Below are 12,233 nucleotides of genomic sequence, written 5' to 3'. Positions count from 1 at the left end.
TCGGAGAATTGGTAATTATGTTGCATTTTTTTAAAGATAAATGAATGAAATGTCTGTTTTAGAATATGTTATTTTATTATCCTCTATTGTACCATGCAGTGCCATCTGGTGTATGCACAAGCAAACAAAAGTAAAGATATGCATGCTAACAGTTCAAGGTGGAATCGGAAAAAAATATCGAATATGTTTGTTTGATGTTTATAAACTTCAAAATTAGCTGCAGTGTTTCCAATAGTTTTAAGTGGTTTGACACAAAATACATTAATTTAAGAAAGATGCAGAGGGTAATAGTACCTGAATCACTGGGTTGATAGTGAAGTCAAACTCATCACTGTGTTTATCCTGCTTGAAACAGGGAAATTTTGGAGGATCAGCCAGATCTCTGATACATGTGGAAACCCATCACCATACTCAAGAGTATCCAAACCAACCAGGCTTGGGAACCCCAGAGTGTGTGTTGGGGTACTGCTGGAGTCTCATTAATGCATGAGAGATTTCCACCATCTTCCTGCTTGCTCGCAGCTCAGACACACGTCCTTTTCCATTGAGCGGTACTTCCACCAGTTGGAAGCGTGGAACTTAAGCAGCAGCTGCAAACTAATCAGGGTAGATTCCAAGCACTGTATGTACGAATGCAATTACAACAAACGACTCAGTGTAATTCATACCCGTTGCATTTTTTACTGTACAGGTGTGAATTGCACTGTTCCACATACCATTTTCACCCAGTTATATCAGAAGAAGCCCTCATTTATACTTCATAGTTAATGACAAATTGCTGCCATACACGTGTGAATCACTGCAAAATAGGCAACATAAACACAGTACGACTAGAACACTGTTGCAACGTTCACATCCATTGTTCTACATTTGCCAAAGAATCTGATTCAACCATCACTATAATAATACTACTACTACTAATAATAATATTGCATTTGATATAGCGCTTTTTATCTTTCACAGAATAGACTGTAAAGTGGATTTGTGGGTGAAACGCAGCAGCCAATTATGCACAGCAGTGTCTCACAAACAGTTGTGGAAGTGACCAATTTTATTATTATTATTGTTTTTTTTCTTGAGGGATTATTATGAGGTGTGTGGAGTAAGGAAACTTGCCCAAGGCTTCACCCTGCCAGGAATCCAACTCAGGTTTCTCACTTGTGAGGCGAGTGCTCTAACATTGAGCTACAGGATATGTGAAGGACACATCCTTGAAAAATTCTGAGAGCATGCCGTTCCATTCGGTCCATTTATGGAACACAGTTTTTCAAAAATATTTTATTTACGAGATGAACCAGCATTTATGGACTGCAGCAGGTTAGAATTTTAATGTTTATTTCAGTGAATGGTAAAATAAAAGATGGGCCTGTTGAATTTATGCTATATTGTATTTATTATAAAGGCTTCTAAGCTGCAGAAAAGACAAAAACACTTACTTTTTTCAAATGTTTAATATTATTTATTACAGCTGTGTAACCAAACAGTAAGAAATGTAGTGAGGGATTATAATGCCTACAGTCTCTCTTGTCACTTAAAACAAAAACTGATATAATTGACATTTCATGATGCTGAATAATCACAATTAAAACATAACCTTCATGCAATATCCATATGTTTATAAATTCTGTGCCATGCAACACACACTTTTCTTTGCTCCACATCGATTAACTGCATAGAGGCTATTGTCAGAAATGATGAAAAATTATACCTAAAGGCAACACTTGCTCTACTCAATCTCAGTCCATGTATGCCAATATTAAAGCTTATGCCTTTAAAATGCGCTCTAGCATAGTACAGGTTTTAATTAGTTATATGTATTCACCTTATAGCCAAATAAACAACAGCAACAAAATTACATTCATATAGAGTCTTTCACATTGGAAGGACGTCCCAAAGTGCTGGACAGTTAAAGGTTTACACCCAAGCTGGGATTGGAATCAAGACGGTTGAAAGGTAGGGAGAGTGGGATGGTTCTGAAAGCATGGTGAAAGAGGAAAGTCTTGAGACTTGAAGGAGGCAACAAAGGAGGCAAGGTGGAGGGATTTTGGGATGGATTTCTAGGGGGTGGGGATAGAAAAGCTGAAGACCCGACCGCCAATGGTGGGGCAGAGGGAGCAGACAGGTTGGCATGATGTTAATAGATTACAGAGTTAGGGAGAAGCATGAACGTCGAGAGCTTTAAAAGTGAGGACAATGATTTTAAACTCGATACTCTGAGAGGGGGAGCTAGTGGAGCTTGGCGAGGATGGGGGTTATCAGTTCACAAAGTCTGGTACGAGAGAGGATGAGAGCTGCAGAGTTCTGAATAATCTGCAGCTTGTGGAGGGAAGAGTTGGGGAAGTCTATTGAGCAGGGAGTTAGTGTAGTTGACCCTGGATGTGATGAATACATGAATGGGGGGCTCGGCAGCTAAGGAGAGAGACAGTGGGGGAGGCAGGCAATGTTTCAGAGGTGGGGGAAGGCAGAACATGTCGTGATATGAATGAATAACTTAAAGGATAATTGAGCATCGAACAGGCCACTAGGGTTCCATGCTGGCTCTGTGAGATGGAGAGTGCATCCGTGAATGATGATGCTGTCAATGCCTGAGGTGAGGAGGCACTGATGGGAACCAAGCAGTAGGGCCTTCGTCTTATCAACGTTTAACTGGAGAAAGTTAGCTCTCATCCAGAACGTGGTGGCTGACAGACAATTCTCCAGGACATTGGTGTATTGGAGTCGAGAGTGGAGGAAAAGAGATATAGTTGGTGTCATCCGCATGAATGTGGAAGTTAACCCCAATCCTATGGATGATATCACCAAGCGGGAGCATGTAGATATTAAAGAGAGGAACATCGACAGAGCCCTTTGGAACGCTGCACGTGTTGGGCAGGAGGAGAAGCCGTTGGTGGATACTAAGTGCAGACGATGGGGAAAGGTAAGGATGAAACCAGGCAAGAACAAAACCATGAAGATGGAGAGGAGAGGAGAGGCGGTAGAGAAGGATAGATTAAAATAATAAAAAAAAACTATACTTTTCTTTTGAAAAAAACTTATAACCATTTGCATGTCCCAGCCAGACCAAAATATGAATTCAGAATAGCCCTTTTGAAATTCTGGGTGCTGATGTTTAAAATGCCAGCTCACTTCAACAAGCGATTACAGGCTTGTGGGATTGGAATTTCTAGATATAACCTGGGATCAATAAAACCACTTTGGCAATGGACATCTTAGATTAACTACTCACTTGCACTACAGACCTAGAAATGATATCTCATTAGTGATATCTCTTGTGTAATTTTGATACACATGACTTTTCTATACATTTTTATCATTTGTTGCCTTGATGTATTTTAAACAGAATGCAAATATACTAAAACCTTTAGGCTAACTCTTCATTGCAATTTAAGAATTTTTACATAAATCACAAAAATAACGATTTTTAGGGGGTATCAAATATTACAGAATGAACTGAAATGTACATGTATTATGTTTTTATAATCCATTTGTCTATATAATTGACTTCAACAAGAATCAAAAGTAATGCATGTGTTGTCCTGCGATAACTAAACTTCATTGTTTGAGGGTTGAGGTTCATTTACACTCCATATATCAGGAGGCCAGCTATTCCCTTTAAAGAAAATAGAAACCAGAATCCAATCTTACTATATTAAATTTGCCCCAAGATATATTTTGGAACTCCAATGAGAATTTTAAAATTTGACTTTGTGTGGTGGGAAGGTCACTCTAAACAAAATTTTCAAATAATTAACAATTCAAAAGATGAACGATCCTTGCAACCCAGAAACTCCTGACAGCACCCATCAATAAAACAATGCATTTGGTTTATATATGTGAAAAAAATCATAACTCAGTTAACTGTATTTTTAGTCTTAATTATACTTGCAGCTTCTAAATATATGCTCTCTGCTCGAATTATTAACCTTGAGAAGACTGAAAGGTTTCAAGAAAGGACAACTATTTCAAGTATATCACTGTATTGAAGAATATCCCATGGTTTCATGCTGCTGTCTAGTTCTAAGTCATTATATTTTGCTTCAGAAGCTTTAGATGCTAATTTTGTTTAGCTGAAAAGGGCCATCTGAAGGGTTTGAAATGTCCTCTTAATACAATGGTTCTGTTTTCATAGCAAAACTCACAAATTAGCATAATACAATTAATAATTCTGAATTATTAAAACAAATACAGCCACTGGACAGAGAGCCAATGTTAAATTTAAATTCTCTCAAAGTCATTAAATCATTGATATCCAGTGAAAATAACAAGTCTATTAATATATTAATTCTATAATAAATTAATATGTACTCATTCTGTCTTATAATATTCAAATGTTGGAAATAATGTGAAATCAATCAGTGATATAAATCCAAATATATTAGCTTTTGATTTTCATGAATTATTTGAGTTTTGCATAGAACAATTATATGATCATACCTCATATATACTACAGACATCTATTCCATCCTATTTTATTCTATTAATCTGCTGCTAAAACATAATGTGGAGCAGTATATATGTTTAGTAAAAAGATGATAATCAGAATACATAAAAATAATTGAAATTGTCAGCATTAGTAAGTGATATTATTCCTTTCGCATAGCAGCTGAAAAATTCAGTTGCCAGTTTTTGGCGATGTCTTATGTGATACCAACGATAATTTGTAAAGATCTCTACTGGTAGACTGTATATGGCTTTGGGGATCATTCACAACGGATAATATAAGAAGAGCAAAGGAAATATAAAGTGTCGGAGCTGCTTTTCAGGAATATTACTCTGCTCTTTCGCTTTGACACTGGAGACTCCCTGAGCTTGAACAAATCAGATTTTACCAATTGTCCCACTGCTCATCTGTTTCTGTGCTTTTCCTAGGTTTCACAAGTAATTTGTCCTGTCACATTAGTACCAACTCTGACAAGGAATTCTTGGTAAAACATCTGGACGCCTCTTTGCAGAGATTGGATGTGAAATCTGATGCAACAGAAAGTCAGATTACATTTTCTATTCCGCCTCACTCTAGTCCAAGGTTAAGGATAACTCTGCATATGTGCAGCTACAGGTAGATCTCTGCTAAACAGCACCAAATAACTTACCACTTATGTTTCTTCCATTTTCCAGCTACTTCTGAGAAGTTATTAAATATAAATTATTTAAAATAATTTTAAATAATTTAAAATATTTAAAAATTAAAATGAAAGGTTTTTTAAAATTTGTCTAGATATATAAATTCTACTTAGGTGGTTTCAGGACAGAGGCTCCGAATCAAAACAATGCCTCCAAAAGCTGATTTATTATATACTGATTAGTGTCAATGTGATGCAACCATATCAGTGTAACAATAATAAAGGTGCAGGATAAATGGTCTATAAATGTTCAATTGAATGCTATTCATGTACGAATGATCCATGTTGAAATATTTGTGCACGATCAATTTTAAGAATATATGTTGGATATATGTGTGAAGTTCTTTTAGAGTTTAAGAAACATTTCTTCCTCTGAACTCACTCATTGCTTTCACAGGATGGATCTTTTTCTTTGCAGAACCCTTCCTGACTGCAGCAGACATTTCTTCAGGCTTCTCTCTTTTAATCAACGGTTTCTTTTCAGGAGCTTTCATCCTCCACATTACAACAGAATGGTGTACGCCAGAAGGGCTTTGTAGCCGAATAATCTTGGTTGATGCAATGTAGGACATCTTCACTGTATAAACTACAGCATTCATCAGATTCTTGGCGGCGTGAATGAGTGAAGTAATGCTATCCAACTGTATAGAAAAAATGTTTTAAAAATTCATTAATGTTAAACATTACTAAAGAATTACATCATTTTAATCTTGTACCAGAAAAAACATATTTAAATTATTTCAATCTCTGGGAACCTTAATTTCATTTTTGTGATGGGAGCATATGTGTATAAAAGAAATCCCAACGCAATTACTTTCAGAAAGCAATATTTGAGGCAATTCTTCAGAGTTGAAGAGAAAATATGAAGTGATGGGTTATTACCATTGTCAAGAAATCGTTCTTTGGATTTGTTTCAAAATCCTGTGCATATCTTCTCATTGCAGGGTTTTAAAGCTCAGTAATTTTACTGAAAAGTCAGAATCGGAACAGTCTCCTCTGAAATAGTTGTGTTGCCCTGTGGGACAAACTGGTGCTGCAGAAGATGCATTACCTGCTCCAGGCTGAACTCCTACAATGGAGCTTTTGTAAAGCTATGACAAAAATATATGTGGTGCAGGTGAGATTGGTAAAGCAATACTGTCATCATTTACATCAGTGATCTTTCCTGTGTAGCCAAGCATGTAGTACAATACTGCTTAACCATATGTTGTGAAAAAACATCTTAACAGGAGTTAAGAGTGTCATCAAAGCTATTAAAATTATATTGTTTCCTTAAACACCAGCAGATGTTGCCACTTGTTTTGGAAAAAAATATTAAATATTTGAATATATTTAAATATAAAAATTATTTTCTTACCAAAAAAATAAGCTTTTATATCCATATTAATGACCATGTTGTGCATATTTGATTTTTGAGTTCTGGTTGAGGGTAACACAGCATGCCTCCATTCTTTTCATAGACTCTTTGATAGCATAGATTTTGAGGTAAGGTATGGGAGTTAGATGCATTCCAGAACATCTCTATTCACTATAATGGTATCTGGCACAATAGTACATTGCTCACTGGCCTTGATCACTACAGAGATGCCCAATGCCAACTTCTGGCTCGTCAGTGTTGTGTACTCAACAATAAAGATGGGTTTCTACTAGGCATCTCATTTGCCCTTTCTCCCCCACATCCGTGCCATGATCTGCTCTGAGTTCCTCACCACCGCAACATCAGCTGACTCCACCTCTGCCTCACCCCTCAGGCCACCAAAACCCTCATACATGCCTTCATTACATCCAGGCTTGAATATGCCAATGCCCTGCTTGTCGGCCTCCCCAACTCCTCCTTCCATAGGCTGCAGATCATCCAGAACTCTGCAGCCTGTGTCCTCTCCTGCACTAGACTCCGTGACCCTATCACCCCCAGCCTCGCCCGACTCCACTGGCTTCCCAGCACACAGAGGATACAGTTCAAGATCCTGGTCCTCACCTTTAAAGCCTTTCAAGGCCTTGCTTGCCCCTACCTCTGCAACCTCCTAACCTCTCACCAACCTGCTCATTCCCTCTGCTCAGTGGGCTCCTGCTTCACGTCCCCCACCTCACCTGCCCCACCATTGGCGGGCGGGCCTTCAGCCACTCTGTCCCCACCCTCTAGAACTCCACCCCGCAGTCCCTCCGCCTCGCCCCCTCACTTGCCTCCTTCAAGATCAATCTCAAGACCCTCAACTTCGACAGTGCCTTCTGCCACCCTCCTTCCCCCACTGCCCTCCACCCTCCCCGATCCCAACCCCCAGCTCGGGTCCGAAACTCTGATTGTCCAGCACCTTGAGACGTCCTCCCGACATGAAAGGTGCTATACAAATGTAATTTTGTTGTTGTTGTTCTTAACATTCTCCCATGAATCACTCTCAGGTTGGTTCAAAGCTCCGATGTCTATTAAATAGAAGATAGTTATAGCACATATCCACCTGTACCTTTAGTCAATAGCATGGGAACAGCTATGAAGGGAAGTACAGTATATCTGCCTCTTGGAAGCACAAACACAAAACTCAAATGTATTTACAGCCAAGCAATCATGATTATAAATCTAACTTTTTGGGAGAAAGTTGGTGAATTCTTTGTACAGAAAGTAGTCCAACATACCTCTTCCTTTAAAAAGTATAACTGAATGCTAATGGTACAGTTCACATTAATCAAGCTACTCTGCTCCCACAAGTACATTACTGTTCAATACTTATTATTGTTCAATTATTACAATCCTTTTGTTCAACATCTACTTTGAAACGGTGAATGTCATGATGAGTAAATTTATTTTAAAAACACGTTCAAAGACTTGTCCATGCCATCTTTTGTTGCTGTTTGTTTTATATTTGTGTTGTGACAGTAATACTTGTGACATCATGAGGATGCCTAGTTTGAGTTACTCACGTCTGTTGATGGAGGGAATGGAATTAACGTGTGGAGTTGATGCCGATCCAGCCTTAATTAATGATCATCACTGCCAGGGACTCAATTAAGCCACTAAAGATAAGTATTAACCTAGAGTACTTCAGCTTCAAATGTTAATTCTATTCCTTAACATAAGCTTAGGTATCTCCTTCAAGCCAGTTCCTTCAAGCATTATAAGATTCCCAAATAACCGCAATGATACCTTTCAGGCTAGTAGATAAAAGATGAGTTACATTTTAATAAGATAAAATATTCAGAACTGGAACGTAAGACTATTTGGAATTTGGAAAGCTCGTAGCATCGTCTACAAGTTAACACTGTACTAGACTTCCATCTTTTTAATTGCAGCATAAGCAGCTGCAACAACAGAGGTCGTCTGTGGCTATACAAGGTTTATGTTCTAATTTCTTACACTGTGTCTTTAAGTTGTTTTTAAAAAAGTCACAAGAAAGGTTTGAATGATGAAGGCCCTTGGCCCATTTGATTTCATACTTCCAGAATGTTTTACAAATTAATTCAGCAACCTGATCTCAACCCGCCAGTCTGGTAACCTGTTTCAGTTGGCAATTACCCTCTGGGTAAAGAAATACTTCCTGTAAGTCCTGTGTCAGTCCTGTAAATGCTCTTTGCAACCTTAAATCTGTGTCCTCTTGTTCTGCTGTTTCAGTGTATCTGAATGTAACCTCGGTGCATCTGAAACTGTAGTCTGTTTTCTGGCAGGTCTGTTTACAATTATGCCTTGAATCATCCTTGAATGAATAGATCTTGTGAAGGTTGTAGCCACAATGTATTTTAACAATGCCACCATCAGAAACAACACAACACAGTTCCTGTGTTTGCCCTCAAAGAGCTGGTCAGTGAAATTTGTGAAGCATTCAATCCCCATGAGGTTGGCAGTACTATCTTCTAAAAACTAAGATGGAAAATGCATACATGGAAAGATACTGACTCTATTGTGCATGTTAAGGTAAGAAAAATATCAGCTGTTATATAATGTCAGAGCAAGAATTAATGCTATCAATTTATGTGCTAATTGGTAGGCTAAAAAGGCAACAATAATAAATTACTCTAAAGGTTGTTTCCAGAAGAACACAATATAATTTATTAACAGTATATTGTGTAAATGTTAAAACTAGCTCATATTAGAGTCAAAACATTTTTTAAAATTGATTTGGCATTAAAAGGGCAAACAATTGTCCTTTGCATAATGTTAGGAATCACAGAAATACAAATCAGCAGTGGGTTGCTGGTTTTATAATTAATAATAATGAACATATGTTGAAATTATATAATTATACATTAGCTCTTCCAGCACCACATATGACTTATTCTATCCAGGCTTCTGGTAGAACAGCAAAGACAATTTGTCTGCCTAAGAAATAATCTCTATGGAAAGTGACCTGTTTTATCGACATGAGGCTGTTAATCCTAGGAGTTCTAAAGTTGACTGAATGAAATAATTAACTTTGGAAATGGATTATACGGGTTCCACCTACAAAAAATACTGGTGCATTAAACAGGCACAAAAATGAACATAAGGAAAAGACTTTTTTGGAATTTTTTTTTAAAAAAAGTATAAAAGGTCAAAATATCTTATACCAGGGTGGTCCGAATGGGGGGCCACGGGTTGCACATGTGCCGGGGAATGATTTCATCTGACTCACAACCACAGTTGACTGTGTGTCCGGAGCACAGTCTTGGTCTGACCTGATGGGAAAAACAGTGGAGCGAGGCGGAGGTTAGCAGGAGAACCTGTCAATCACTTTCAAACCGGTAACAGGAGAGACACAGATATAGATATAGAGAGACATACACAAACAGAGAGAGAGAGAGATCCCCACACACACAGATACAGGGACATACACAGACAGTGAGAGAGAGATACAGAGACACACACAGACAGAGAGCGACAGATAAAGAGACACACACGGACAGACATAGAGAGAGATATATAGCTTGTCACTGGCTGTATTGTTTTAAAATTTGTATGAATTTTTACATTGCTGGGGGTGGGTTTAAGAAGTAAGAGGAGTGTCCTTCGAGCAGAACTGGCTCCAAGGTGACTTGCTTGGCAATGTAATGTTGGGGTCGAGCCAGACCTCTGTGGCTGTCTCGGTAGTTCTGGTTCCTGAGCCAGGCGGATCCGCAGGATTCCAGGGCACTGCTGATGACAGCACAGTCAGCCTGGCTCATCGCCAGGACTTGGAAGGGCAGACTAGTCACTCGGCTTCCGTTAACCCTACAAATATCCACATTTATGAAGCCATTGGAGAAATAAAATTAATAATTGGAAACACACCATACAAATGCCATTTAGTTCATTGAAGCAACTCCAAGGAAGTATAACCTTTATGGTTTAAATGGTCCCTAGTGCACTTGCAGTCATAGTACAAACTGCCTATAATACAACATTAATTAAGGAGGAGCAGTATGCCTTAGGCAGGTGACATTAACAGCACTGTCGCTTTTAATGTTACCCTACTGCTAATGATCTGTCAAATTAACTTTTTCTCTTACAATATTAATTCCTTCAATCAAGATCAGTGCTCCTGCTACTCTACTGCAGTTCCCTTCGTAATTGGAAGAATTGAAGAACCACAGTGTCATGTTCTTGCTCATTTACAGTTTGGACTCATTTTCCAATCAATGTGTGATATAAGGATAGATGTAACAGACTCACCATCTACTATGTTGATAGTACATTGTCATGTCTATATGTCAGTCGGTTATGGAGATCCTTGAAGCGCAGAAAGACATTGTTGTTTTATTAGTATAGAAGATAGAAGAAAAAGATACAAGATAGAAGACTTGAACTGAACCATTCATGATCACCAATGCAAACCTAATGCAAAGGGTTTATATTTGTGCTGTAAAGGAAATAGTACATTCCATTCTGGCACACAACACATGTCACATTCAATTACAGTGAAATGAGCAGAACGTTTGGCCTCTTCTGACACCATTCAACTTGTGTTGATAGTAGGATGCGGGACATAAATGTCCCTGCCAGGTAAGTGTGAATTCCTCTCAATAATTTAGAACTCCCTCCCTTTATCCTTGTTTCAGAATGAATGAAAGATAATGTGTTTTCCAGCAGAGATGGGATAACACCAGTTCTCAGTTGATAGTATATGCCTGGCACAATTATAATTGCTGTACTGCAGGGAAAGGGGAATAAAAAGGAAATAAAAATTGAATGACTGGAACACTCCAGCTGGTGCAACTTCTTCAGCATGAAAATGCCTTTAGCTCCCTTGTGTTGGGAGCAGGGGAAGCAACGCCAAGCATAGTGGCAAGCAAAAGAAATGTATTTGTGCCAGCACCCATAATTCATCACCTTTAGTACAAACTGTATTTTTCATCGCTTTTAAACTTCAATTCATATCACATCTTTTACTTCTACTGCTTTAATTTCCATCTAAATATTAAATTTATGTATAAGGTGCATGAATTACCCATGACAGAACAGATTAAAATCGAAGAATAATGTTGCCTTGGTCTAACCTCCCGACTCTCGGTGCAAAAATACCTACTACTAGGTTTCTGAGAAATTTATGAACCAGACTGAGGACTCTCTAGGCTGCAATTAGTTCTATCCCTCTTTTGCAGCCAATATTCTCCCCTTCTCTTCCCTTGAAGGTGCTGACTCTCACAGCGGCCACAAGCATTGGTACCTTCCATAGATTATTCCAAGAGCATTTAGACAAATTGTATCAACTCTTCTACTGGTGCAGCTAAGAGCAGCAATTTCAGCAATGAAACCAGGAATGGTTTTGCATGGTTAATACTACACAAGGTGGGATGCAAATCCTTTGTTCGACTAAAATTGCACTGTTTTCCTTTTCATGCTAATTAATGTAGCTATGACTGAAATAAATGCCTGAGTTAAAATATTAGTACATACTATGAATAGCGTTTGGAACTTCTAAGCAAGTATTATTGTTATTGGGCCAGCTTGTATTATCTAATTTGTTTCATGGAGATATGTTATGTACTTTATAACAGATGATCTATCAGTTTATCTGTGGGTAAAAGGGTGAAGGAGACATTTGTTACAATTGCATCCTGGGGTATCATTTGTTTCTCAGAAAGGTTTTCTGAATATTACTAATTAAACCTGATTAGGGCAGCGCTATAGATTCCTTATAGATTCTTGTATTTCAGAGTCCTTTGAAT

The 12,233-nt window shown here is 38.2% G+C and overlaps 1 protein-coding gene across 1 annotated transcript in view; it reads right to left on the bottom strand.

Annotated features, from left to right (window-relative positions):
• Nucleotides 1–2,777: 2,777 nt before the first annotated feature.
• The window catches only part of LOC103181072 (catenin alpha-3), a 245,557-nt gene continuing 236,101 nt past the window's right edge, over nt 2,778–12,233 (bottom strand). The window contains exon 18 of the mRNA XM_007897286.2: nt 2,778–5,761. Within this exon, the coding sequence (XP_007895477.2) occupies nt 5,474–5,761 (288 nt within the window). The 3' untranslated portion in view covers nt 2,778–5,473. The remainder of the gene's footprint in view (nt 5,762–12,233) is intronic.

The sequence above is a fragment of the Callorhinchus milii genome, unplaced genomic scaffold (genome assembly GCF_018977255.1).
Source record: "Callorhinchus milii isolate IMCB2004 unplaced genomic scaffold, IMCB_Cmil_1.0 Scaffold7, whole genome shotgun sequence".
NCBI classification, from domain to species: Eukaryota; Metazoa; Chordata; class Chondrichthyes; order Chimaeriformes; family Callorhinchidae; genus Callorhinchus; species Callorhinchus milii.
Note: the sequence above shows the minus strand (reverse complement) of the source record. Positions and strands in the feature narration are given on the sequence as shown.